Below are 27,330 nucleotides of genomic sequence, written 5' to 3'. Positions count from 1 at the left end.
GGGCGGGCTCTCCCGGAGGGGAGGGCACACGGCTCCCTGCCTCCAGACCCTGCTGCCTTCCCTGTCGGCCCAGCCACGCCTCTTCTCTGTTAGGGAATAATCAGAGATACAGGCAGAGGTGTTTGCCACGTGGGGGTAGGAGACAGAGTTCAGAAACGCCATCACCCCTCAGCCTGGGGAGACTGTGAAGAGAGCCGCGGCCCGGGGCGGGATGTGAGGCCGCCGTGTGGATCAGTCGTTGGCGAGTGCCGACGACCCATCCACGGCCCGGTGGGATGACTGACGGACATGGGGAATGAAGCAGGCAAAGCCCCGTCCACGGTCTTCTAGTTGCGTGAGACCTCAGCCCCGAGTGTGGACTGTGTTTACCTAGGGATGTGCGGTTGCAAATGATCTTTATTGTTTTCTTTTTAATTGTCTGCATTTACATGTAAATTGTCCCAGTTCCCCCCCCCACCACCCCCCAAAGTTCAAAGTTCACGTGATTCCGGAGGGCAGATCAGACTGGCCCCTCCATGGGTGTCTGGGAACCTTGTGGAGCAACCAGGGGGAGGTGGGCAGGGTCTGGACTCCTGGTGACCGGATGCCAGCGAGGCTTGGGCATCGAGTGGCACCTGGCCTGCAAGCCGGGCCTGCGGTCTCCCTGCTCCCCACGAAGCAGAAGGGTGACCCCATCGCCCGGGACCTGGGCGGCTGCATCTCCACCCTACACAGTGCTGTCTGGGCAGCCGTCACTGGGGCCCGGGTTCCCGGGCCTGGGGAGCGTCTGCCTGCAGGGGAGGCTGCCTGAGGAGGAGGCCCTGCCTGGAGGCTCCCCGGGAAGCCCCTGGGGAAGAGGGGAGGTTAGGCCCTGACCTCGTGCGCGATGAGATGGGCCCTGTCCTGGACCCTCAGACCCGCAGATACACCCAACGTGGAGGCCTTTTCTGCGAAGGAGCTGCCGCTGTAGGAGGTCAGCGCTGAGACGGGCCGGCACTGCCAGTCCCCAGGACTTTGCCAGACTGTCGACGTGCTCAGATGTCTCCCCTGGAGCAGGCTTCTGGAAAGTGCCCTCCTCGTAGAGCCAGGCGGAGCAGGGCCCACGCAGCCTCATGGGCTCTGGTGTGTCGTCTCCGCCCGGCACCACCGCCTCCGTGGGCCCCAAGGTGCCGCGGACAGGAGGCAGCTTGCTCAGAGAGGTGTCCGAGTGTCTTCACAGCGTGCATCTTAGGGCTCAGGAATTTTGGCAGACCTGTCCAGGAAGTGTTTCTGAATGAATGAAACTTATCGAAGAGGAAACGCCACAGTCGCTCCTCAGCTCGGCAGCCGAGCGTCAGGGGAACTCGTTTTTCTTTTCACTTCCAGTACACCAGGAACAGTGTTTTCATGAAATACAGCAGTATGGTCCTGTGCTGGTGTTGCGGCGATTTCAGATTGCCACAGACGTTCCCAAGGCCTCATTCTCCGTTTTTGCCGCGTTGTTTGTTGCACACAGATAACACCTGTCAAAGGCCTGGCCTGGTCTGTGGGTCACATCTGAGGCTCTGCTCTAAGGAGTTTCGTACTGGTTTGGAATTACCTTTCAGAAGAACCTGGGTGTGGAGAAAGATTTGGAAAATTTAAAGTTCTGAACTGATTGCTCTCTTTCAGCAAACGGGGCGTTCTGGAGGGTGTGGCAGTCAGGGAGGGCTTCCTGGAGGAGGTGGGTCTGAGTGAGTGGAGCTGTCAACATGGATGCTTGGAGGGCCTGGCACACCTGCTGTGCTGCGTGAGAGCCTTGTTCTACCAGCGGCACCCTGAGCCACTCTGCAGGCAGGCGGGGCATAACCGAGACTGTCCCTTGCTGTCTGTAGAGTGCGCTAAATGTTGGACTGAGTACGGAATCCGTCATTTCCCCTGCCCGTCGCCAGAGAGCAGCCTGCAGGACCCCTGTGTGGGCAAGGACGGGGAAGGTGATCTGGGGCCGGCCGGTACACCCAGAGGCCCAAGGGCCAGGAAGCGAGGTACTTCCGCTGGGATGCTGGGTCTGGGGGTCCCAGGGAAGGCCACCCAGAGATGATGAGCACTGAGGAGGCAGGGTCAGTGGGCGGGGCATGGACTTCCAGGGGCTCGGGCTGTGGGTGCTTCCCTGGTGGCACAGTGGATAAGACTCCTTGCTCACAATGCAGGGGACCTGGGTTCGATCCCTGGTCAGGGAACTAGATCCCGCATACATGCGGCAACTAAGGGTTTGCATGCTGCAACTAAGGAGCTGGCAAGCTGCAACTAAGGAGCCCACGTGCTGCAACTAGAACCTGGTGCAACCAAATAGATAAATAAATATTAAAAACAGACAGACACTAAAAGCGGGGGCCTGGCCCGTCTCCACCCTCACCCCCACCAGCATGTCCCTTCCCAGGGCCAGCTGATGGCGTGGTGGAGCTGGACCAGTGGCAGGAGGGGTGTTGCCAGGCTGTCAGGGCCCTGTGGGCTTCAGGGATGAGGCTGACCCTACAGGACAGGGTGAGGGGCTGGACCGGCTCCCGTGACCCCTTGGTCTCTTGGCCCCAGAGCCTGCATCCTCCTTGCAGAGGGGGCTGGCAGGCGAGTGTCGGGTCCTCGGTGTGTGCTTTAGGAGGACGCTGCGTGGGAGGGGAAGCCGAGGGCAGGACTCATGCAGCTGGGCAGGAAGGCAGGGGTCAGTGGCGCCCCAAGGGGTGGGTTCTTGGCCAGGGTGTCTGGCGTGTCAGGGGTGAGTGCTGTCCCCGGGCTGGCCCTGGCCCCAGAGGGCCTTCTCCTTGCGGACAGGAGACAGCTGTCCCAACCTTCTCACTCCTTTGCCCCTGACATCAGCTTCTGGAGGCAGGTAGGGCCGGGTGGCCCTTTTTGGAGGTAGATGGGCACCATGGCCCGGAAGTGAGGTCCATTGTCGCATGGCGCCCAGCCAGGCAGCTGCAGGGCCAGGACTTGGACCCAGGCCTCTGGACGACCCAGCAGGGAGGGGGCCGGTGGGTGGGAGCTGGCAGCAATGTTCTGGATCTGAAGAGGCTCCCCGCGAGCCTCCACCGTATCTGCCACTCCACTGGCCGGGGCCTTAAACACCCGCCTTTTGGTGCCTTTCCAGGGCCGGGGGTCGCCACGGACGGCAGCAGGACACCGGAGCGCACCTCGCCGCCTGCCGGCCCGAGGAAGGACTTAGCTGCAAGGGCCCATGGCCGGGTGGCGGGGCCCAGGGCCTCCCGGGCCAAGAAGAGGAAGCCCAACTTCTGTCCGCAGGAGACGGAGGTGCTGGTGGCCAAGGTCAGCAAGCACCACCAGCTGCTGTTTGGCACCGGGCTGCTGAGGGCCGAGCCCACCCGGAGGTACCGCGTGTGGAGCCGCATCCTGCAGGCCGTGAATGCACTGGGCTACTGCCGCCGCGACATCGTGGACCTCAAGCACAAGTGGCGGGACCTGCGTGCCGTCGTGCGGCGCAAGCTGGGCGACCTGCGTGGTGTGGCCCCTGGCCCCAGCCCTGCCAAGCCCCAGGCCCTGGCCCTCACGCCTGTGGAGCAGGTCGTGGCCAAGACCTTCTCCTGCCAGGCTCTGCCCTCTGAGGGCCTCAGCCCCGAGCTGCCCAGAGGTGAGTTCATCGCCCAGCTCAGCCGGCAGGAAGCTCGTGGCCCCTGAAGGCCGCTGTCCCTCCCCTCAGTCCTCCCTCCACGATCTCTGGATCCTTCCTGTCCTTCATCCTCTGCTCCTTCACTCGCGTGCTCGCCCAGCCGGCCGTCGTGCACGTGACAGCGTCTAAACCCCAGGCATTCGGGGGCTTGGCTTCCTCCTCGGTGGTGCTCGTCCCCTGCCTCACCCGTCGCAGAGCAGAGCCAGGCACAGACAAGATGCAGCTCTCTTCTCAAGGGCACCTAGTTCCAGCCTTTGGGCTGTGACCTACAATGAGAAAGGCCTCTTCTCCCGGCAGTGTCACACGTGAAGCTGAAACACAGGGTCTCCGGGGCAGCGCTTAACCTGCTCCGTCCCACACGCGCTTGCTTTTCTCTCTCTGTTTCTGGTTCAGCGTCCAGACGAGGCCTTGGCTCGGGCTGGGCTGGCCCTGCAGCTTCAGGATGGGCAGGTGGGGACCTCGGGCCTCGCAGGCAGAGCCCTTCCCGGGCTTTCCAGGGGAGCATCGCTCTGCGGGGCCTGACTTCTCCACAAAGGCTGCAGTCGGGCACAGCGGGTCAGGGGGGGCGGGGTCAGCGCAGGCCTGCTGTCCGGCAGCCCAGAGAGTGCTGGGCCGGTAATAATAGGCGCTGTCTGGGCGGCACGCGGGCCGCAGAACTGCTGTGTGAGGCCATCGTGGCGGCAGCTGTGGAGCCGGGGGAGGGTGTGCCTGCGCTGGGTCCCCGCTGCACGAGTGTCACATCTCCGTGCTGCCCTGGGGCTGGGCTGGCCTAGAGCCGGGGCTGCAGTGGGTGGCCCCTGCTCCCCTCCAGATGCCGGCCCGGCTCTGCTCTCCCTCCCAGCCTGGGTGAGGTCTGCGGGCTGCTCTCCTTCGGCTCCGGCTTCCTCCCCTGTCCTGATATGTTCGAGGACTGGCCGTGGGTGTTGGGTGTGTCATAGCTTGTCCTTCTGTTGCTCGGGAGGGGCCGCTGTACGGTTTGTGTCCTGTCCACGTGGTGGGCGGGCTCCTCGTTGCCGGCTTTTGGCACAGTAAAAGGGCGTGCGCACATCTGTGTGGAAACACGTCCTCGCTTTCTTGGCGGGTTTGGATGAATACCTGAGGGTCGAATTGCTAGTCCAGCGTGAGTGTACGTTTAACTTTGTAAGGAACCGCCGAGCCACCGTCCACAGCGGTTGTGCGTTTTCAGGCCCCAGGGCAGCTGTGAGAAGCCCTCTGCTTGGCGTCCCTGCTGGCAGGCGTGCTGGCTTCAGCCACACAGAGCTGGCGGGAGAGGGGCCTCGCTGCGATTCAGCCCGGTCTCCGCACCAGGGGCTTGTGCTGCGCTGTCTGTCCGTTCATCCTTCTTCTTTGGTGCAGTGTCTGCTCACACCCACGTCCATCTCTTCCTGGGCTGCTGGCCTGTCGCATGCATCTGCTCAATCTTGATTCTGGAGACAAGGCAGTGGACCTGCCGGACACCTGTGTTGAACCTGTGGTCCACGTTGAGTTCATTTTTGAGTGTGGTGGATTTGGGGTCGAGGTTCTGTAGATATCCAGTTACCGCACTGTTGCTTGAACATGGAATGACCTGGGCACCTCTGTTTTCATGTTTCTTTCAATCTGTGTCTCTGCTTCTCCAGCCCACACTGTCTGACTACGGAAACTACGAGGCCAGTGTTGAAGTGAGCGGGGAATCATTTCTTCCTGTTTTCCCAAAGGCTTTCGGTAGAATTGGTCTTGTTCTTCCCTTAAATACGTGGCCACCATCTGAGACGGCGTTTCTTTCTCTGTGGGAGGATCGTCACCCGCAGTCTCTCTAACAGTCTGTGCCACCCTCGCTGCGGTCCTTCTTGAGTGAGCTTCATGGTTTTGTGTCTTTCAAGGGACTTGCCTGTTTTGTCCAAGTGTCAGAGTTGCCGGCGCGAGTTGTTCTAGAGTTCCCCTCGTGTCATCTGAATGCCTGTAGGACCTGTAGTGAGAGCTCCTCCTTCCTGACGTTGCTACATTGTTTCTTTTCTGTTTTGTTCTCAACTAGTCTGGCTGCAAGTCTATCCATCTTGTTGATAGTTTCAAAGAGCCGGACTTTTACTTCATCAGTTTTCTCTATTCACCCATTTCCATTTAACTGATTTCTGCTGACCTTTATTATTTCCTTTCTACTTTGGGGTTGATTTGTTTCTGTTAGATCATTGACTTGGGACTTCTATGCTTTCCTAATGTAAGTATTTATTGCTGTAAATTATCCTCGGCACACTGCTTCACTTACACACGTTTGTATTATGTTTTCATTCAGTTTAAAATATTTTCTAATTTCCTTTGTGATTTTTTTTCTTTACTAATGGTTATTTGGAAATGCGTTGTTTTTTCAATAAGTGTCTATTTCCAGATCTCTTCCTGTTATTGGTTCCTAGTTCTGTTGTGGTCAGAGAATATACTGTGCGTAATTTCAACTATTATCAACAATCGAGACTTGCTTTATGGCCTGAGGTATCGGCACCCTCCGCGAGTTCCTTGTGTGTCTGACAAGGATGTGCGTTCCGCTGCTGCTGGGTGGCGCGTCCTGCGATGTTCATTCCGGTCAAGTTGCTGGAGAGCGCTGACAGACAGCTGATCTTCTGTCTGCTCGTACTGGGAACACCTGAGAGCGGGTTGTTGGCGAGTCTCAGTTTTGCCAGTTTCTACTTCGTGTATTTTCACACAGTGACACGAGGTGCATATTTAGGGTCGTTTGTCTTTATTGCTCGTCCCCGATACCACTGTAACCACGTCCTTTTGGTCTCCGGCTGGACCCATCGTCCCGAATGCTACTCTGTCTGACGTCAGTTGTGGCCACTCCAGCTGTCTCATGACTACTGTCACATTGATGCATTTTCCAATCCTTTACTTTATAAGCTGTATCTGATTTTACACGTGAGCTGGGTTTCTCGTGTTCGGCGTGCCGTCGAGTTTGCTTTTGTCCCATCTGACATCTCTGCTGTGGATTGAGTGGTGGCAGCAGTTCACCCTGAGCTTCTGGTGACGACAGAGATGTTCTGAATCCACGCTCCAGCGTGGTCTTTACTGGTCATGCGTGGGCTGTGATGCGTGACCCTGCTTTAGATGGGTTCTCTCTCGTGTCAAAACGTGTGTGTTTGGGGTAAATCTGCCACGTCGATAGTTGCTTCCTTTGTTTCCCTGTGATCCCTCGTCCTTCTTCTCTCTGCCTTCTTTCTTTGGAGTGACTGAGTGTAGTGTAGTGTCCTGTGTTAGCTCCGCTGTTGGCTTATGGGTGTTCCTGGTTTTGAGCGGTTTCGCTTGGAGTGTGTAACCAGCGTCTTCAGCGTCCGTGGCCTTCCCTCAAGGAACAGCCTCGCCTCCTTCTGGTGTGTGAGCTCCTTATAGGACTCCCGTCTGCGCCCCTGCACCCCGCACATACGTCATGTCTAACGCCGTTGGTACTCGTTTGGCTCCGATGATCTGACTCTGAACTAGATCAAGAGCGAGACAGAACGTCTTCGTTTGCCCGCATGCTCGCCCACTGCGGTCTTCAGCTCCTCCGGCCGATCCAAGCGTCCTTTGCCCTCCTGAGCTGCTTTTAACATTTCCTGTCCTGCATCTCTGGCTGAAAGAGCTTCTCTCAGCTTTTTTCTGTCTGAGAATCAGTCTTTATTTTGCCTCTAGTTTTGAAATATATCTCCACTGGGTACAGAGTTCTGGTTGACTGATTTTTTTTTCCTTTCTTTTCAGTGCTTAAAGATGTCATTGCGGGGTTTTCTGGCTTCCGCAGTTTCTGAGGCTGCCGTTGCCCTGGGGCGTGCCCAGCAGTGGGGGCTTGGCCCGAGGAGCTGCCCCCTTTGCCCTTCTCTTCGCCCCCCACTGAGCATTGTGGCTCCTGTTCTGTCTCTGAGGCTCTGCTGGACCCCGAGGGGACACAGCTGGGAGGGTGTGGCTCTGCCCAAGCATGGTGGCCCTGGGATCCACCCAGGGATCCACCTTCAGGCTGCACAGTGAAGATGTGACCTCCCCTTCCTGTCTCCTCGCAGCCACCGAGATGGACCTGAGTGACCTCCAGGAACTGTTCCAGGAGACGTCGGCCAGCGTCTTCCGAATCAACTCCAATGGTGAGTTAGTGCCCTGGCCTCACCCTGCCCTGATCCGGGCCGCGGAGTGCACTGCGGGAGGTTCGGGGTGGTGGCCTCCCGCACTAGGTTGCCCTGTGGGCCAGGCCCTGCCGACGCAGGACAGTGGGGTGGGGGCAGGGCATGAGCCCAGTGCTTTGGGCTCAGGCTGGGCTGTGTCCTCGGCAGGTGCCCTCTTGGGCCCGTTCCTCCCTCCCCCGTCGCACACCTGGGACCTGGATGGGCCCCCTGGGGAGGAGCGTGTCAGAGCCTCCCTCAGACTGGCAGGGCCGCCCCCTCACAGGTCACCGAGGCTAGGGGTCAGGGCGAGAGCCACAGCCCACGAGGACAGGGCTTGTCCTCCACTCCCTCAGGACACAGGAGCATGGACACAGGGTGGCCCGGGCCCCCTGTACCCTCGTGGGTGGGAGCTCGCGTTTGCCCTGAACTCTGAGCTCTCCCAGGTCAGAGAGCGCTGACCAGGGGGGGAGAGAAGCCCCTCCCTCCCCAGAGCCAGGGCGAGGCCCACTGGGGCAGCTCCCCAGGGCCCCTGAGCCCTACTCGGGCCTGGGCCTCTGTCTCTGGACAGCTGGGGAGAGGGCTGACCTGGGGCCCTGCTGTGGGGTCTCGGCACCCACGTCCCTGCACAGAGGCAGGCTGGGGGCGCATCCTGGAGGGTGGGGACTGCGTGGTGGAGCCCCGCTGCCCCTGACTCCTGCCCCCTTCTCTCGGCAGTGGCCTTCTTGGAGCAGAGCCTCCGGTCCCTGGGGACGCCAAGTGGCACGCAGGAGCTGAGGGACAGCCTGTGAGTATGCGTGTGGTGCGTGTGGGTGTACACGGATGTGCCCTGCACCCACTCGCATGCCGACCCATCCACACACCAGCCCGACAGCTGGCTGGGCTCACGTGGGGCCACCCCCAACACAGATGTGTGACACCCATGTAGACACACCTGTGTACAGGTGTGCACTCAGGTGGCGGGACGTGCGTCTCTTGCACACTTTTTGCTTCACTGACTGCCCCACACGTGTCTGCCACACGCCAGAGCTCCGGCTGCACCTCCGAGGTCTGGGCCAGTCACCGGTGGGTTTAGCGTTCTCCGCCCTGATGATTCTTGATGCTTTGGAATTAGCTGTTGTGGCAGCGGGGTAGGGCTTCCTGCTGGCGGGGCTCAGCCCTGCCCTCGGCTCCTTGCATCCCGCAAGTACCCTGGGAAGGAAGGGGGTAGGTAAGGCTGTTCCCCTTCGTGGAGGAAGACTCTGAGGCCCCGGGAGGGGCTGGATGTGTGGCTCAAGCTGCACCTTCTCAGTGGACAGGCCAGAACCCAGCCACCCACTCGTCCGTCCGTCCACCCACCCCTCCTTCCTTCTCTCCGTCCACCCAAGCAGTCTGGGACCACCCCTGCCAAGTCTCAGGGTGCAGAGCAAGGCAACAGAGGGCCCTCGGCAGATTTTGTGTGCAATTCTGCTTTAAGTTATTCTTTACGTTTCTTTTTAAAAGTAGCATGTATTGTTTCCTGATGGTGAAAGCAGTGCGTGCTCGTGGGCACTCGGGTGGCCTCCTGCCAGCCTCTTCTCAGGCCCACAGGCGTTTCGTGGAGTCGCGTTTCAGTCACTGACGTCCTGGGTCCTACTCGTCACACTTAGGGTTGGGGCTGTGCGTGCCCCCGTCGCACACTGAAGACGTGCCTTTCAGAGGCGCAGACGGCGCTGTCGGCTCTGTGTGGTTGTTCAGCTGAGATGCGGGACCTCTCTCGGGCTGGTCCGTCTTCACCATCAGGAACGTGCAGTCTGTCTCTGTGCTGCTGCCTGTTTCCGGTTTGGGCTCCCGGAGTGTGGTCCCCAGGGTCAGACAGGTGGCCTTCTCAGAGCCCTGACCCTTGAGCGCGTTTCCTGGGCTGCCTGGTCTGGGGGCTGGAGGATGCCATCACCGATGTGGGTCTGGAGAGGGGAGCGGGCCCTTCCCTGGGCCCCAGCTGCTCCCCACCCGCCCCTGCAGCCTCAGCTTCCAGGTCCACAGCTCGCTGAGTGCCTTCCTGCCCCCCTCTGCCCCTCAGGAACCCCAGCCCTCTGCCCCTCCTCCAGGTGGGGCTGACCAGGCTCCCTAGCCTGTGTGTCCTGGCCTTCCAGAGCCTTCCATGGCCACATATGTGGGGGGAATTTGTGCACCTCCTGGACCGTTAGCATTTTTCTTTTTTTCTTTGCGGTACACGGGCCTCTCACTGCTGTGGCCTCTCCTGTTGCAGAGCACAGGCTCCGGACACACAGGTTCAGCGGCCATGGCTCACGGGCCCAGCCGCTCCGCGGCATGTGGGATCTTCCCGGACCGGGGCACGAACCCGTGTCCCCTGCATCGGCAGGCGGACTCTCAACCACTGCGCCACCAGGGAAGCCCAGCAGGCAGATTCTTAAGCACTGCACCACCAGGGAAGTCCCCTAAGTTTTTTTTTGTTTTTTTGCGGTACGCGGGCCTCTCACTGCTGTGGCCTCTCCCGCTGCGGAGCACAGGCTCCGGACGCGCAGGCTCAGTGGCCATGGCTCACGGGCCCAGCCGCTCCGCGGCATGTGGGATCTTCCCGGACCGGGGCACGAACCCGTGTCCCCTGCATCGGCAGGCGGACTCTCAACCATCTGCGCCACCAGGGAAGCCCGCCGTTAGCATTTTTAAATGACTTGAGACAGCACGGAGTTGTCAAGTCGGTATTTTCTCCACATTGACAGTCGCCAGCTTTTGTATTTTGCCAAGTAAGGACACTAAAAAAAAAAGTACGCTACCATCCACTATTGCCATCATATTAAAAAATAAAGATATTTCAGTACTCCTGAAGTAGGCAGTATCTGATCTCAGGAGAAAGAACAGTCTTTCAAATTGAATAAATATAGCTTCACGAGAACCTCACAAGGTTGAACCTGTTTTTCTCATCTTGCGTGAGACAGGCGTGGGCTTTGTCATTTCTGTCAGCCACCGTGAGTGGCTCTGTCCCGCCCCCCAGCACGGGCTCCCAGACTGGCCGAGGTGGCCGGGGAGTGAAGGCGAGGCTGATCGGTGTCAGCCCAGGGCACTGCTGGCACCCCCCGGCAAGAGTAGCTGAATGAATGGACGGTCCTTCCAGGAGCCCCGGGCAGGAAGTCTGCCCTGCGGCCTCACCTCCCTGCTGGACGTCCTCCAGCTCTGCTCATCTTTTCTGAAATTGTCTTGGCTACTTCCGATTGGTTGTATTTCAACATCAATTTTAGAGTCAGCTTGTCCTTTTCTGATTTTTGAAGCTTGCTCTAATTTTATATGGGGTCACAGTGACTCTGCAGACCCATTTAAAGAGAACTGGCGTCATAGGATCCTGAGTCTTCCTGCCCGTGATCATGGTCGGCTTTCGTGTCATTTACAGGTGTTTTTTTTCCAGCAGTTCCCTGTAGGTTTTAGTGCACTGGTCTTGCGTGTATTTTGTTAAATTTATGGTAATGATTTCATATGTATATATTTTAAAATTAATTAATTAATTAGTTTATTTTTGGCCGTGTTGGGTCTTCGTTGCTGCGCGCGGGCTTTCTCTAGTTGCTCCGAGCGGGGGCTACTCTTCATTGTGGTGTGCAGGCTTCTCACTGCAGTGGCTTCTTTTGTTGTGGAGCCCGGGCTCTAGGTGCGTGGGCTTCAGTATTTGTGGCACGCGGGCTCAGTAGTTATGTCTCGCAGGCTCCAGAGCACAGGTTCAGTAGTTGTAGCTAATGGGCTTAGTTGCTCTGTGGCATGTGGGATCTTCCTGGACCAGGGATCGAACCTGTGTCTCCTGCATTGACAGGTGAATTCTTAACCACTGCACCACCAGGGAAGTCCCTATATTTTTATACTATTGTAAGAGGTATTGTTGCTTAAATTTCATTTCCCATTTTTGGTTCCGCTACATGGAAATACAGCTGATTCTGTTTATCGCCTGTGCCCTGTGCCCTCGTTAGATTCCATATTCCCTAGGATTTTTCTACATAAATGAACCTGTCGTCTGTGACAGAGACTCTTCCACTTCTTTGTTTTAAATCTGTGTGCTGCGTACCTCTTTTGTCCCGTTACAGTGTTGTAACCGTGTCCTTTTACAGTTAGAATGTCATAAACCTATGAAGTTCCACGTGGAGGTAGGCAGTCCTGGAAGTGTACGCCTGTGCCGGTGCCCGTTCAGGGGGAGCCGCCCGCCTGTCCTGGCAGAGACAGGATGCTGCTTTGACTTTACAGACTCTCTTCAGCAAGTTGATCACCTTCCCTTCTCTTTTCTAGTTTTCTTAGAGCTCTTGTCGTGAATTCTTGTTGAATTTTGTGGATGCTTTTTCTGCATGGTTTACTGAGATGATTTTCTCCCTTATAAATTTGTTCTGTTAGTATGAGGATTACATTAATTGATTTTGGATGTCAGACCAACCTTGCGTTCCTTGGACGATGTTATCCTTTTTGTATGTGGTTGGATTCAAGTTTCTAATATTTCGTGCAGGATTTTTGCTGCTCTGTTATGTGACTTTTGCTGCTCTTTGCTTTTAGATTCTTTGTTTAGGTTTTGGTATCAGGGTAATGCTGGCCGCGTAAAATGTAAGTGTCCCTTCTTGTCTGTTTTCTGGAGGACTCTATAGTATTGATATTACTTCTTTAAATATTTGATGGTGAAGTCGTCTGTATCTGTAGGAATGTTTTCGAGAACAAATTTAATTCCTTCAGTAGGTGTAGACCTGTTTAGGTTTTCTGTTTCTTCCTGAGTCAGCTTTGATAATTCTTGTCTTTCAAGGAATTTTTCTTTTTCATCTTAGCTGTCAAATTTATTGACATTTGGGATTCATAATATTTCCTTATCTGGGTGGGAGGTGTGACAAGGAGGGAGGGCTCTGTGGCGCCAGCGACCACGTGACCAAATCCCGAGGGGAAACACGGCGTGTGTCCCTGCTGTTTCCCGTGGCCTCCGGGCGACCTGGGAGGAAAGGGTCCCTGCACCGCGTCCTCGGCCCACGCCCCCTTAGGCTGGTGCAGAGTCTCCTTCCTATGCCACCCCCATCCCCCTTTCCACATGCCGCAGCTCCGTGTGACCCAGGGGCCAGCGTTGGGGCCTGGGGCCTGCCCGTGCCTCCTGGGGCGTCCACCTCGGCAGACGGCACCCGGCTCCGTGGTGCCCACACCTGCTGCTGCCACGTGGGGGTCCCACAGGGGGCAAAGAGGGGCATCTGCGCTGCAGCTTGAAGGTCGGGAGGGTCTCTGGTGTCTGCGCCCCGCAGCCAGGCCAGGGCCCTTCCCTCACTTGGGCCTGTGAGCCCGCAGGAGGCCTGAGGACAGGGTCTACCCTGTGTCACTCCATCCACAGGGGCAGTGGTCAGCCCCAGGCGGCGAGGGGCTGGTCTTTTCAGCACCTTCAAGTTCACACTCAGATTCTTAAACTGAGGGGCTGGGAGAGGCCCTGGGCCCGGCCTCGCCATGTTCCTGGGTCTGGAGGTGGGAGTCTCACCGTGGCCCCCAGAGGCCTGGGAGAGGGCTGGGCTTTCCTCAGCAGTGGTCCCAGGGCCACCTGTGCGGCCACCGTGCTTCCTGGGCCCCGACCAGTGCTGACCCACAGCGGCCTTTCCACAGGGAGGGCTCATGGCTGGGGTCCTGGGGGTGCAGCTACCGAGCCCGTGGCTTGGGTATGGGGTCCATGGGGGCTGGGAGGTGAGGGGCTTGGTGATGCTGACCTGAGTTCACCGTGTCATGTCATTTCCCCCTTCCCCCCGCCTCGCCTGCCCCCCTCCCGTGTCCGTCCCTCCCTGGGCCTATCTTTACGTCCTTCCCGTCTGTTCCCTTTTTCCTCTGCACGACTCGTCCTTTCCTGTGCACTTTCCCGTCCCTCCGCGAGCCCCCCACCTGCCGTGCTGCCCTTCTGTGTCATCCACCCTTTCTGCTACCCGCCCCCCGGTCTTCTCTCCCCTCCACGCGCACTCCAGGCACACGGTGCAGCAGCAGACCAACCACGCGGTCGCAGCCAGCGCCAGTGCCCTGAAGCAGATGGCTGAGCTCCTGCGGGGCTGCTCCCGGGTATGTTCCCTGGGGCCGCGGGGTGGGGAGACAGATGCTGACCACGCGGCTGCTCGGGGCAGAGGTCGCGCGTTCCTCTGTTCACTGGGCCGCGGGCCGGACAGCGGTGCAGGTGCCGTGGGCTCCCGGCCTCCTGGGCAAGAGTGCCCTGTCCCCCTGCCCTGCTCTACGTGCCCCTCACCCACCTGCCACCTCTACGTGTGCCCTTCCTGCCACTGCACTCACCGTCGGCCTCCTCAGCGTGGTCACGGCCACCGCATCCCAGACCACGGCCCCTTCACAGCCCCCATGTCCCCGCCGCCCCTCCCCACTGGCCTCTCACGTGCCCTGCAGCCCTGGCCGGCTGTCTGTTATCCACACCCTACCTGCTCCCCCAGAGGTTGCGGGAGCCCAGAGCATGCAGTGTTGTTAAGCCCTCGCGGGTTACAGAGCAGGGGCCTGTTTTCTTCAGTGAAGCTTGTTTGTTGCCCATTCGTTTACATGTGGCCCACGGCTGCCAGCAGCTACAGCAGCAGAGACCCACCTCCAAATCCTAAAAGCTGAAGTGTGGCCCCTCGCAGAGAGGCCCTGCCTCTGGTGAGGAAGACTCAGGCCCCGTGGTGAGCCCCGCGGGCGCCGTCCGGCAGTGGGCAGGCGTGGACCGCTGATGCTGCTCAGCCTGGGCGAGCACAGAGCTCCCGCGGGGTGAGAGGAGCACGTGTGTGTTCTGTTGGTCCGAGGTGCCCGGAGGTCCCTTTGGAGACAGAAAGCAGACGTGGTAGCCTGGGCTGGGGACTGGTCTCAGGAGGACACAGAGGACTTTGGGGGCGATGGAGATGTTCTAAAACCAGGTGCTGGTGATGGGTGTACAGCTGAAGCTTACACTTAAGGTGAGCTGTACACCTAAGATAGATGGATTGTTACCTAATAGCATAGACCCGGCTCGAAAACTTGAGTTACACTTTGATAAAAAAAAAAAATACACTTAAAAAAACGTCCTAGGATCAGGGGTCAGGTGTCCCTGCATGGCGTGGGCAGGGTGCACCCGAGGTCCCAGGTGGAGGAAGCGCTCAGAGCTTTGCTGGGAGTGGCGGGCACTGCTCTGCGTGCGATATAACAATCACAGCCTGGTCGTCGGGACCAGAGGCAGGCGCCTGGTCCTGGCCTTCGCCCAGGGTTCACGCAGCACAGGGCAGCGTCTGCAGCGGTTCTGAGGCCTTGGTGTTCACGGGCCTGTTCACGTGTGGCCTTGTGACCCACGTCCCCGGCTCTGTGTATGTCACGAGGGCTGGAAAGCAGAGTTGACCCCCTTGGGAGTTCAGAGGGCTCACTTTTAGCCTAATATATCCTTCCTTCTTTCCATCCACCCACCCACCGGCCCCCCTGTCTGTCCATCTGTCCCTCCATCCATTTACCTGCCCGTCCACTGACTTACCCAGCCATCTACCCACCCATCCATCCATCTGAGAACCAACAAACATTTATTGCACCCCTGCTCTGCCAGATGCCGGGAGAACACAAATGAGGTCCTGCGGGAGCACGTCTTGTCCAGGTGGGCAGCGTGGGTCACTGCTCTCGCAGGGAAGAAAGGCTGAGCCCATCACCTGGAGCTGGTGGTGGATCACGTGGGCTGCAGAGCTGGAGATGTTTTGCTCAAAAGCACTAAATAGCCCCTTGGACTCTTAGGTCTGTCCTGGGGCATACATATGGTGCCAATTATAAGAGCCTTACCTGGACACTGAAACAGACTCCACAGAGCTGCGGCCACACGGAACTGTGAGGCCCAGACACTGCCAAGTGCCCTGGAAGGGCAGGTGTTGGAGAGCTGGTCTCCCGAAACGCGCCTGGCCTGCTGGTGCCCCGCGGCTCCTTCTCACGCATGGGCTTGCATGGGGTGCGTGGTGGCAGTGAGGGCTGGGTTCTGGGACTTGAGACGCAGGGTCTGGGGAGTGTCCAGGGCCCTCCTGGGAGCTGACAGGAGGTGCTGGGGGCAGGAGGGGACCAGGAGCCTGTGTCCGCGTCCTGGTCCAAGGACGCTGGGACTGGCGTGGCTCCATTGGTGCTAGTGCTGTGTGGTGAGAGAGGAGGGGCTGTGGCTCCTGATGGCCTGGCGGTGTCGGGTCCAGGGCTTGCTTGCCCGTTCCCTCGTCTGTCAGTATGCCTTGAGTGCTGGCTCTGTGCCGGGTTTCATCCTTGACGCTGGGGTGCAGAGACGAACAAGAGATGAGGTCCCATTCCAGCAGGAGGACAGAGGCCGTGTGTGAGTGCTGAGGTGCTGGGGGCAGGATGGATGGTTTGCCGACTGCAGTTCTGATGCTGGGGATGAGATGCAGCCTCACCACCTGTGTGACCTTGAACAGGCCACTTAGGACTTGTGCCCAAGATCTCCTGAGCTGTTAGGTGGGGATCGTAACACCTCTCACCCGAGTAGTTTGTTTTGGGGACAGGACAGGCATATCACGTTAGAGCGGCTGGCCCCGAGGTCAGTGTTGACGATGCCTGTGGTTTGGGTGGAGATGGTGTTCACGGTGATGCTGGCTGAGCCCGTGGAGCCCTTGATGGTGTCTGAGGTGATGGAGATGACGGCAGCGGCTGATGAAGATGGGGATGAACCCAGTTCTAATGGCAGAGGGGATGGTGACGGCCGTGAGGCTGGAGATGGACGGACGGGGACGCTGTGGCGCAGGTGCTGCCAGGCGGGACGGGAGGGGCACAGGAGCATAGTGAACTGAAGTGCCCAGGGGTGGAGGGGCCGCGGGGGCAAGATGAGGCCTCGGCAGCCTGTTGAAGCCCCCCCTCCCCCTCCTTGCAGCAGGAGCGTCTTCAGCTGGACCGTCTGAAAACTCAGCTTTCAGACGCCATCCAGAGCTATGGAGTGGTGCAAAAGGTGAGGCCCCTGCAGGTCCCCTGAGCACCCACTCTGGGTCGGCCTGGTACAGTCCCATCCCCCAAAGCAGAGGAAGGGCCATCTTGCAGACGTTGGATAATCGCCAGGATCTGGCTGGTGGGACCACAGCATGTGTGCAAGTGAGGGATGTTTACCTCTGGAGTGCTGCCCAAGAGGGTCCTCATGACAGCCCCCTGGGAGGTGGGAGAACAGGTATCACCCATCCTTCCACACCCGCCTGAGTGTGTGGGAGGAAGCCATCTAGCAGATCAGCCCCCAAGCCCAGCCAAGCTCCCAGTTTTCCAGAGTCCTGGGGCAGCTGAAGGTGTGCTTTGCTATTGGTCATCGTCCAGTACTTTGTGTTTATCTGACTGTTTCTTCTCTTTTCCCCACCTTTTCTGTTCTTCCCGTCTCCCTTTTCTTGTACTTTATCCAACAGAAAATTGCAGAAAAGTCCAGAGCACTGCTTCCCACAGCACAGAGGGTTGGCAAGCAGCAGGTGGGTGCTGAGTATTTACCCTGGTCAGTGGGTGTTAGAGGACAGCATAGAATCCAGTGCCACTGGGGCTCCGGGAAGGGCAGGGAGGACCAAGGTCCTACCGTATAGCACAGAGAACTATAGTCAATATCGTATGATAAACCGTAATGGAAAAGAATATAAAAAATAATGTATACATGTATAACTGAATCACTTTGCTGTACAGCAGAAGTTAACACAATATTGTAAATCAACTAGACTTCAATAAAAATGTAGGTAAAATAAATAAAATAAATTAAAATTATGAATTAAATATCCTTAAAACAGAAAAAGAAATTGACATTTTACCCTCAGGTCTCTGGCATGGGCTTGATACAGGGAAGTGCTTGCTGACAGTTCTGCCTACTGTACGGGACCAACTTGTATTAGACCAACCCTCCTGTGAGTAGGAATGATAGAAAATCCAGTAAAGAGTGTAATTGGAGTCCTAGATGAACAGGGGAGAGAGAGAATGGACAGAAACAATATTTGAAGAGGTAATGGTTGAGAATTTTCCAGAACTGTCCAAATACGTCAAGCCACAGATTGAAGAAGCTCTGTGATGACTAGGATAAAGTTATCCTGTTTCTTAAAGCTACGCTTAGTCATTTCATAATAAAAAACTTGAAAACCAAAGACAAAAATAAAATCTTAAAAGCAGATTAAAGCCAGAAAAAAAATCTTAGATGCCCAAGAAAAAGTCACATTATTTTTTAAAAAGCAATGAGACTTACACTTGACTTTTTAAAAGAAACAGTGGAAACCAGAGGACAGTTGAAAGAAAATAACTACCAACCTGGAGTTCTACATCTGGTGAAAATATTTTTCAGAAGGAAAGGTGAAATGAAAACATATTTAGAGAAACAAAAACTGAGAGAATTCATCAACAGAACTCTCTAAAAGTAGAAGAAGGAAGATAGTCCCAGATGGAAGCATAGTAATGGAGGAAGGAATTATGGGCACTGAAAACAATAAAATGTGGATACACCTAAATTCATGTTGACTGTTGAGTAATAATAATAATCACTTGTGAGCCTTAAGATATGGGGCAAATGAAAATACTTGTACAACAACAGCACAGAGGACATAAAGGAGGTAAATGGCGTTAAGGTATTGTAATGTCCTTGCGTCATCAGAGAAGAGACAAAAATACCAACGTAAGGTAGGCTGTAATAATCCAAGGATGCATATTGCATTGTGGGTAATACTAAAAGGACAATACAAGAATAGACAGTGTAACATAAATAGAGAGGTACCTATGAAATAATAAAACAAATGCTTAATTTAAAAGCAAAAAAAAAAAAAGAAATCAACACAAAACAGGAAAAAATAGGAAATAAATTGTAAGATGGTTGATTTATACCACTTATGCTAAGCTAAAATGGACTAACCCTTCCAATTAAAAGGCACAGATGGTCAGACTTGGTTAAAAGAAAAAAGCTGTGTAGTGCTCAGAGGAGTCAAACCTTAAATATAAATCCAGAAAAATGTTGAAAGTAAAAATATGGAAAAAAATACACTGTGCAACCAAAAGCTAAAGAAAGCTGTTATAGCCATATTAATATCAGAACAAGTAGACTTCACATGAAGAATTCTTAGTGGGCATACAGAGGTATATTTTGTAAGGATAAAAAGTGAATTCAAATGGAAGACATAATTTTAAATTTATATGTACCTAACAATATACCCTCAAAAATAGAAATATAAAGCAAAACTGATAGTAGTAAAAGGAAAGCTAGTAAATCCACGATCACAGTCGGAAAGTATGACGCACCACTCTAGATGACTAATAAAATAAATTGAAAAAATTCAGGAAGGATATAAAATATTCAAGCAATACTACTGATTAATGCACTGACCTAATTGATATTTATGACACTAAGAGAATATACACATGATGCATATGCTGGATGGTAAAGCAAGTCTCAGCAGATTCTAAATGACTGACATAATACTGAATATGTTCTCTAGCCAGAGTGCAATTAAACTAGAATCTGGTAACAAAATTCTCAACACCAGGGGTTGAGAATTTAAATAATATAATTTGAAATAACCCATGGATCAAAGAAGAAACCCTAGTAGAAATTAGAAATCATCTTGAACAAAAAGGAAAATGCAACAAATCAAAGCTTATGGGTTGCAACTAAAGCAGTGCTTAGAGGGAAGTTTATAACTTTAAATACATATATTAGAAAAGAAGCACGTGTGAAAATTAGTGATCTAATTCTCAATCTCAAATGGCTAGAAAAACAACAAAAAATTAAATCCAAAGAAAATATATAGGAAAAAGCAGAGACCAGTGAAAAATAAAATAGATGTGCCACAGACAAATTCAACAAAGCCAAAGATTGGTTCTTTAGAATGATTGATGAAATCGTTAAATCCTACAAGGCTGATCAAGATACGGAGAGAAAACACAAATCACTCGTATCAGTAATGAAAATGGCTATATCATTATAGCTTCTGAAACTAAAAAAAAAGTCATAAGATAACTGTTAGCAACTTCATACCCATAAATTTGACAACTTACATGAAGTACAAGTTTTTAAAGAAAAACGTAACCTCCCAGGATGTGTGAAAAATCTGGAAAGTCCAGTATTTATTAAAGAAATGAAATCCATAATTAACAAGCATCCTAGCAATAAAACTTCAGACTAGATGGCTTTACTGATGAATTCTCCCAAATATTTGAGGAATAAATGATACCAGTTTACACAAACTCTTATATAGAATATAGAATGAGGGTATACATCCCACCTTGCTTTATGAGGCTAGTAAATGGAAAATAACATGCTGTCTCACGAGCATAGAAGCAAAAATCCTAACCAAAATGTTAATAAGCGAAGTCTAGCAATATATATAAAGGTAATACATCGTTATAAAGTAGGATTTATTCTAGGGATGCAAGGTTGGTTTCCATTCAGAAATAATCAGAGTAATTTACCATGTTAATTCAGTAAGAAAGAAAATCTATTTGATCATCTCAATAGACACGGAAGAGCATTTGGTAAAATTCAGTACCCACTTAGGGGGACTCAAAACTTTCCACAAACTAGGAGGAGATAGGAATGCCTTTAATCTGGTAAAGGGTATCTTCAAAAGTCTACCAGTCAGCAGCACACTCACTGGTGAGATATTAAAATCTTTTCTCCTGAGAGTGAGGAGGAGACACGGTGTCCAGTATTATTGCTTCTATTCTCCATTGCACTGAGGGCATATCCAGTGCAATAAGAGATGAAAAAGAAATAAAAGGTTTAAAATTGGGAAGGTTTAAAACCCCTTCACAGACAACATGATTGTGTAACTAGAAAATGTGAATGAATCTGATGAAACTTAAGAGTTCGTAAGTGAATGTAGCAGGATTTCTGTTACGTCAGTATGCAAGAAAACATTGTGTGTGCCAGCAAAAGGCAATTTGGAAATGATACTTAAAAAGTGATAGCATTTATAAAAGCATCAAAACTAGGAAGAAATCTATGACCAGTTGTTGAAGCTTCTATATAGAAAACTATAAAACATTACTGAGAGAAATTACAGAAGGTTAAATAATGGAGGGGTGCACCATATTCGTAGATTGGAAAATTTGATGTATAAAGATGTCAAATTCTCACCAAGTGGTTCTGTAGGTTCAATACAATCCAAATAAAAATCCTAGCAGGTTTTGAATATGTGTTTGTATATGATGTGTGTGTAAATTGTCAAACTGATCATAAAATCTATATGGAAATATAAAGACCCCTGAATAATGAAGACAATTTTGAAGAACAGAACTGAGGGTTTACATTCCCAGGTATCAGAACACCATATAAAGCAACAGAAATTGGAACAGTGTGGTATTTGTTGAAGGCTAAGCAAACAGACCAGTGGGGTCAGAGTCGCATATAGACGCAGACTCACACATATGTGATTACCTGGTTTGTGGGAGGTGCACTGCCACGCAGTGGGGGGCACAGGATTTGCACAGGACTTGATGCTGATGGGCTGATGGTTGAGCTGGGAAAGGTCCTGTTGCGCACACGGCAGGTACAGGTCCGAACACCGTGCCCGCTTCATCTTGGTGTCAGAGTGACTGAGGAGCGGTGTGCAGGGCAGGATGTCCACACGAGGCGACAAGCCAGCTCAGGCTGTGAGTACCCTCTCAGCCAGGAAGTGCTGCGGGCCCAGGGCCATCGCTGTGTGGCTGGGAGGGGGCTGGAGCACTGCTGGCACAAGGCTGCCACCCCCAGCAGATCCTTCACCCCGGTTCACCCAGGCTCAGAACACTTCCCTGGATCACAGATCTAAATGTGAATGGTAAGGCAGTGAAGATTCTAGAGGCTACCATAGGAGGCTATCTTCCTCCCACACAGATGAAAATGTACTTACTATAAAGAAAACGTGATAAACTTGACTTTGTTACAGTCTGTACAGCCCTCAGAGAGCGAAGAGGTGACCCACAGAGTGAGAGAAGGCATTTGCACATCACGTATCTGAAAGGACTTCATAATATGTAAAGATCTCTTACAAATCAGTAGGAAAAAGACAGACAACTCAATTCAAAAACATAAAAGGGCAAACACCTTGGGCATGCACGTTCAAAAGGGACGTCGGAATGGCTGGTAAGCACGTGGGTGTGTGCTCAGCATGTGTCATTAGAAGCAGGCAAAGTTAACCCACGATGCTCCATCTCTGCACACCTCACACCCACCAGCACGACTAAAAACTAATGAAAATGGAGGAGCGTGCCGAACGCCGGCAGGGCTGTGGGGCAGCCGGAGACCTTGTGCGGTAGACGGGAGTGTGAAGGGTGCCCCCTCTCTGGTAGCTGAACACACCTGTGGAGTGAAACGTCGTCCTGTCTGTGGCCTTGCAGCTCCACCTCAAATGTATACCCAGTGAAAAGTCACGTAGAAGAGCGCTGAGCACACGTGACATACGGCAGCAGACACCTGGGAGAGAGCCAGCCTGCGGTGGGATGGACAGAGCATTTGTGCTGAGTCCGTAAATGGGAGACTGTGGCAGCAGAAGGGTTGTGCTGTGGCCAGCAAGGCCCCGGTGACATCTCGGACACACGCTGAGCCCAAAGAGGATAGAGGTCAAAACCGGACCAAACCAACGGGCAGAGCTAGAAGCCCCTACCCTTGGTAGGGGACAGCATAATGAGGAGGAGGCTGGAATGTCCGTTTCTTGACCCGGAAGTCTTCCTTTGGTTACAGTTCACAGACCGATCTACACTTGTGATTTGTGCATTCAACTACTGATGTCCTATTTCAGTAGAGTTTTTCTTAAAGAGGAAGACAGTGGTCAACAGTGCTTCTGAGAAGTTATGAAAGATTAGATTATTTCCAGGAATTTTGCAAGCTGTAGTTGATGAGATGATATACTGCAGGATTCAGCCCGGGGATGTGGCCGCATCCCCCGGACTTCGGGGCCGTCATCTGCGGACCGGTGGTCCTGGTCCTGGCAGGAGCAGGGGTGGCCGCTGCCTGCTGGCTCTCCTCTGAGCTGAGTGCCGGGTGTGGCTGTGAGCAGGGGCAGGTTGGCTTCTCTGGAGTCAGCCTTCTTGGCTGTTGTCGGCCGCAGCCTCAGCTGGGCCCTGGGTCAGTCTCCTACCCAGACCTAGGCAGTGGGCAGCCGCCAGGTGCTTCTGGGCCGGCCTCTGTCCCAAGGCAGGGCTGTGCTTGTCCAGCGCTGGGAACACTCCGCAAGTCTGCATCGCCGTCGCCAGCTCGGTGTGGGTTCACCAGAGCCCCGTGCTCCCAGCAGCAGCAGTAAAGACCACCTCACCTCCACGTCTGCTGGGAAGTACCCTAGTTGTGGTCCCCGCCAGGCTCAGGGCGGGTTGGCCCTGCCCCGGGGCCCCAGCGCCTTTATTTAATATGGGGTCAGGGAAGGATTGCGACAGTCACGCCTGTTCTGTGTCCTGGGCTTTACTGAGCCTCCAGACTTCCGTCAGCTCACACACACACAGCCTTTTGCTGTTTGGAGAAGTGGATGACCAGCCTCGGGCTACTGCGCAGAAGCTGTGTTTCCCAAGTGTGTGACCAGCTCTCATTCTGTCGTTCTGACGCTTGCCCTCCCGCTGAGGTCACGGGCTTCCCATGCAGAGCCCTGGGCCGGAACTGGCGAGACAGTGGCCCGTTTTCCAGAGCCCCTGAGAGCCCTGGGTCGCTGCTCACTGGCCCTGGGTGGGGGGCCACGCTGAGCCCCCGCCACGCACCCTCCTGGCCTCCCTGAACCCCCTTCGGGCTCCATCTCTTCTCACGGGAAACCGCTGGGCCCGCCCCCCAGCAGTCTCGTTGGATTGTGGGCTTCTAATGGACGTGTCGGAACGGAACCCAAGCCCTGGGCCTTGGAGCAAAGAGAAAGCCGCCTTTGTTGGCTGCCCCGCAAGCTGGAAAGCCATCACACGGCTATCCCTTGCGCTGCGGCCCCAGCGCCCGCCCTGCCAGCACATCCTAATCCTGGCTTCAGAGCTCAAGACCCACATTGAGGCTTTGTGAGGAGAATAAAGCGTGCTTTCTGATCCTTACAGGAGGGGGGCTGCGGCGGGATCAGCCCTCTCTCCCTCCCTGCTCCCTTGTCCTGAGCCGCTTGGGGAAGGCGGCCGGTACCTGTGGAGGCCAGGCGCCGCACCCACGCCTGCAGGGAGGCCGGCACCCTTTGCTTCGGCTTTCTGGAGCTTCCACGGAAACCCAGACTCCAGGAGGCTTCACGCGACACCCGTAGTGTCACTTCTGCACTGTAGTGTCTGACTCACTTTCAGCTGGTCCGTGGTGCTCACTGCAGGCTGCGCCCCCGTGCTCCTGCGCACCCCCTGCTGGTCACGTTGTGCTTTACAGCGGAGCTGCAGTGGGCGTGCCCCTGGGTGCGCGGGCCAGGGCTCTTCCCACGGGGGCTGTTAGGTTTGCCAGGGAGGCCTTTAGAAGCCCCTGTCCAGGCGGTGCCCCAGGCCAATGGAATCAGGTGGGTCGGGGGCAGGCGTCAGTGCAACTCAGGGCTGGGTGTCCTGTTCTGGAGCAGCCGCTGCTGGGAGGGGCGCACTGTTGGGGTCCCCCGCAGGCACGGTGTCCTGTGCCCTGTAACTCACTTGCCCTGGGACGGCCGGCCCTGCATGGTACCCGACCTGGGCTTTCCATTGGCATCTCGTTTTCACGTGTGCTCGCTGGTCAGTGCCTCTCCTGCATCCCGGTCACTTCTTTATGTGACTCTGGGACGTGGGCGGTATCAGCCGCGTCTTAGGGAAGCGAAGGCTGAGGTTGGAGAAGTTAAGGAAGTCGGCAGGATCACACAGCTAGTAAGCGGCAGAGCTGAGCTTTCTCGGTCCCCTCCCCGCCTTGGACTGAGGGCGTGGGATCAGCGAGGGGGACCAGATGCCGCGGCTCCTGCTGGGAGCGAGGGGTGTGCCGGGCAGCACGGGGAAGGGACAGGACACGGGGGTGCAGACAGCACAGCTGCTGTGTGGCGAACACAGGCCACAGGCCTTGGGCGGAGGTCACTCTTCCCGTTCTGTGGAGGAGAACGCTGAGGCCCTGAGAGTGTGCCGCTGGCCCGACGGTGCCAGTGCTGGGCCGGAACCTGACTTGGCTCTGCAACCTAGGCGCGGCCTGGGAAGCGCAGAAGGGGGGCGGTGGAGGCGCGCGGCCTGGCGCGGGGCCAGCCCGCACCCCGCTCCTGCCCGCCTGGCACTGCTCACTTCCTTCCGCCCACACCGGGGAGGGGAGGTGGTGACTGCCGCCTTGGATGAGGAGCGCCCGTCAGCAGAATTTGTAGATCTTTTATTTTGTGTTCATGTCTCCACGTATTTATTTATTTAAAGGTCTCTGCTGACTCTGGGGACGAGTTGCTGCGTGTATCGGTGTGGTCTGTAGGGAGAGTGCCAGCTTTGGGAGGAGGACGGGGTGTGTGCGGACGCATCACCCTGTAACCGAGGGGAGCGTGCCCACCCTGCGGGGCTGCGAGCAATGGAAAGGGTGGCATCTGGTGTGTCCCCTTTCCTAGGCGCAGTCACACGTGGCTTTCCAGCGCCTTGCGCCCGCCTGTACTGGCGTTTGCCCAGATGCCCCAAGGTTCTTGTTTGTGCCATTTGCTGCTTTTGGTGCCCAGATGAGTAGGTGTGGGCAGTGTCCATCCGCTCCTGCGGTGGTCATCATGGGCCCCAAAGTGCAGGAAAGAATGTGGACACTAGACTGTGTTCTCTTCCTGCTGACCCGCGGGGCCTCCTGTAGGCGGTGTGGCAGGGCCCGCAGGGAGCAGGATCTGCTGGGAGGACAGGCACAGAGGCCGTCCCGTGGGGCCGAGTGGACCCCTGGACTACCGCGCCCCCACCCAGAGTTACTTCTCTGGCGTCAGTGTGGCCAGGACTCTGCCGTGTGACCTCCGGCTGCACAGGGCACGGGAAGGCGGTCTTCGTTGCAGGCAGACACCAGGGGCCTATAACAAAGGGGAGACAGGAAATAGGCAGGTGGCAGCCTCTGCAGCCTCCTTCCAAGGTGACCGACGCCAAGTGTCCTGGGGATGTGACAGAGGGCCGTTCCGTGGGTGACGGTAGTCCTGTGTTTCAGCCCCGTCCCCGCTGCCCAGACACCTGTAGGAGGGGCTCAAGAAGAGCGGCAGCTGTCCGCCCGTCTTGTCTGCGCGCCCAGCACTGACCTCTGCCTCCAGGGCAGTGTGTCCCCGGGCCGGGAGGAGGGCGTGTGGTCAGCATTGTGCCGGCACCGTCCTCTCTCCTGGTCTGTGGTTCTCGCCCTGGAGCTCCCTGTGCCAGGTGGGAGCCCGGAGCCCTGCTCCACTTCCCGGCTCTTCTGGGTTCCTTGGCCTCTCGGCCTCTGCAGCCTCATCTGTAAAGTGGGCTCCTGGCTGCTCCCTGCAAGGATGTCGGGAGCGTCAGAGACGGTGGCTCCAAGGAGCTTCGACACACGTGGGAGGTGAGGGGCGCTGGTGGGCAGGCTGCCCTCCCGGGGCTCCGCCCGTCCTCTGTGCCTTCTCTTGCTCTGGTCGTCACGACAGGCCTGGGGGAGCGGGGCCGGGGCAGTGTGTGTGCCGTTGCCTGTCTTCCTGGGGGGCGCCGTGGGGTGCAGGTCAGTAGTCTTTGTTGCCGAACATTTGCAGGTAATCGGAAGCATTGTCCGTGTGAAGCCATGGCTCTGGGAGGAGGGGTATCCCTGGCTCCTGCTGCCTCATCTCTGCGGGGATTGGGTAGGCGCAGCCCCCCACTGGCACCCCACTCCCCACTCGGGACTGGCACCTCATGGGTGGATGTCAGCTCACTTGTACCCAGGTTGTTCCATCGGGGGACAGATAGAATTCATTAAAGGGAGAAGCTGCTAGTTTATTGAATTCGAAAATTTGGTGAATTAAAGAAATCAGTCAAGGATAAGACAACTTGAAAACCCCCCTCAGGCTTTCCTTCCCCGTGATCTGGTCCCAGCTGGGGCGGGTCTGTGCCCTACTGGGTGACGTCCATGCTTCGGTTTCCATGGCCCGTGCCCGGCAGCTGCACTTGGTCTGTAACCAGCTCTGGGACGGGCTTCCTGGGGGGGCCACAGCCCCCCGACGAATAGCTGGGGTTTGTGTGCATGTAGGCACATTTTCTGGGGTCTCATGAAGAGGCTTGTGACCCCTCAAGAGCTGGGAACGTGGCGGCTGTGCTCTGCAGGGTCTTCTGTGTGGCCCTGGCTCTGGGGGGCTGTGGGGTCCTGCCGAGTGCTCCCCGCAGCCAGGCCTGGGACGGCCACAGGTCCCGGTGTCTGCCCACCATCTACGGCAGCCCCAGCACCCGGGACCCTGTGGGGACACCCCTCGAGTGACAGGGTGGAGTCCGCCCCCCCGCCCCTTCAGGGCTGCAGGCTGGGGGCTGGCTCCTGGGTGCCTGCCGAGAGCTCGGCCTGGTGGCAGCAGGCTGTGCGTGCGGGTAACCTTGGTCTGTGTCTCGGCAGAGTCCCCAGGCCCCATTTGCCGAGCTGTCCGAGGACGAGAAGATTTTTAACGGGGGCGACGGCGTGTGGCAGGCCCAGGGGCAGGCGCTGCTTCCGGAGATCACCGAGGAGGACCTGGAGGCCATCCGGCTGCGTGAGGAGGCCATCCTGCAGATCGAGGTGCGGGCTGGCGTGCGCACGCGTGCATGCGTGTGTGTGTGCCCACGGGTGTCCCCGGCTGCCGTGGCGGCTCTCGGCGCTCCAGCAGTGGAGGCTGGGCTGGCCCTTTGGTGGTGCCACTGCTCTGTGACCAGCAGACTGAG

General features: G+C 55.6%; 1 protein-coding gene across 1 annotated transcript in view; it reads left to right on the top strand.

Moving 5' to 3' along the window:
• TSNARE1 (t-SNARE domain containing 1) overlaps window positions 1–27,330 on the top strand; it is a 50,340-nt gene that overhangs the window by 4,339 nt on the left and 18,671 nt on the right. Inside the window, exons 2-9 of the mRNA XM_065895158.1 lie at window positions 1,833–1,982; window positions 3,083–3,580; window positions 7,621–7,698; window positions 8,431–8,500; window positions 13,638–13,728; window positions 16,520–16,594; window positions 17,034–17,093; window positions 27,029–27,187. Coding sequence (XP_065751230.1) covers window positions 1,833–1,982; window positions 3,083–3,580; window positions 7,621–7,698; window positions 8,431–8,500; window positions 13,638–13,728; window positions 16,520–16,594; window positions 17,034–17,093; window positions 27,029–27,187 — 1,181 coding nt within the window. The remainder of the gene's footprint in view (window positions 1–1,832; window positions 1,983–3,082; window positions 3,581–7,620; window positions 7,699–8,430; window positions 8,501–13,637; window positions 13,729–16,519; window positions 16,595–17,033; window positions 17,094–27,028; window positions 27,188–27,330) is intronic.

This window comes from Phocoena phocoena, chromosome 17 (assembly GCF_963924675.1).
Source record: "Phocoena phocoena chromosome 17, mPhoPho1.1, whole genome shotgun sequence".
Taxonomy (NCBI): domain Eukaryota; kingdom Metazoa; phylum Chordata; class Mammalia; order Artiodactyla; family Phocoenidae; genus Phocoena; species Phocoena phocoena.
This window is presented reverse-complemented; position numbering and strand designations above follow the sequence as displayed.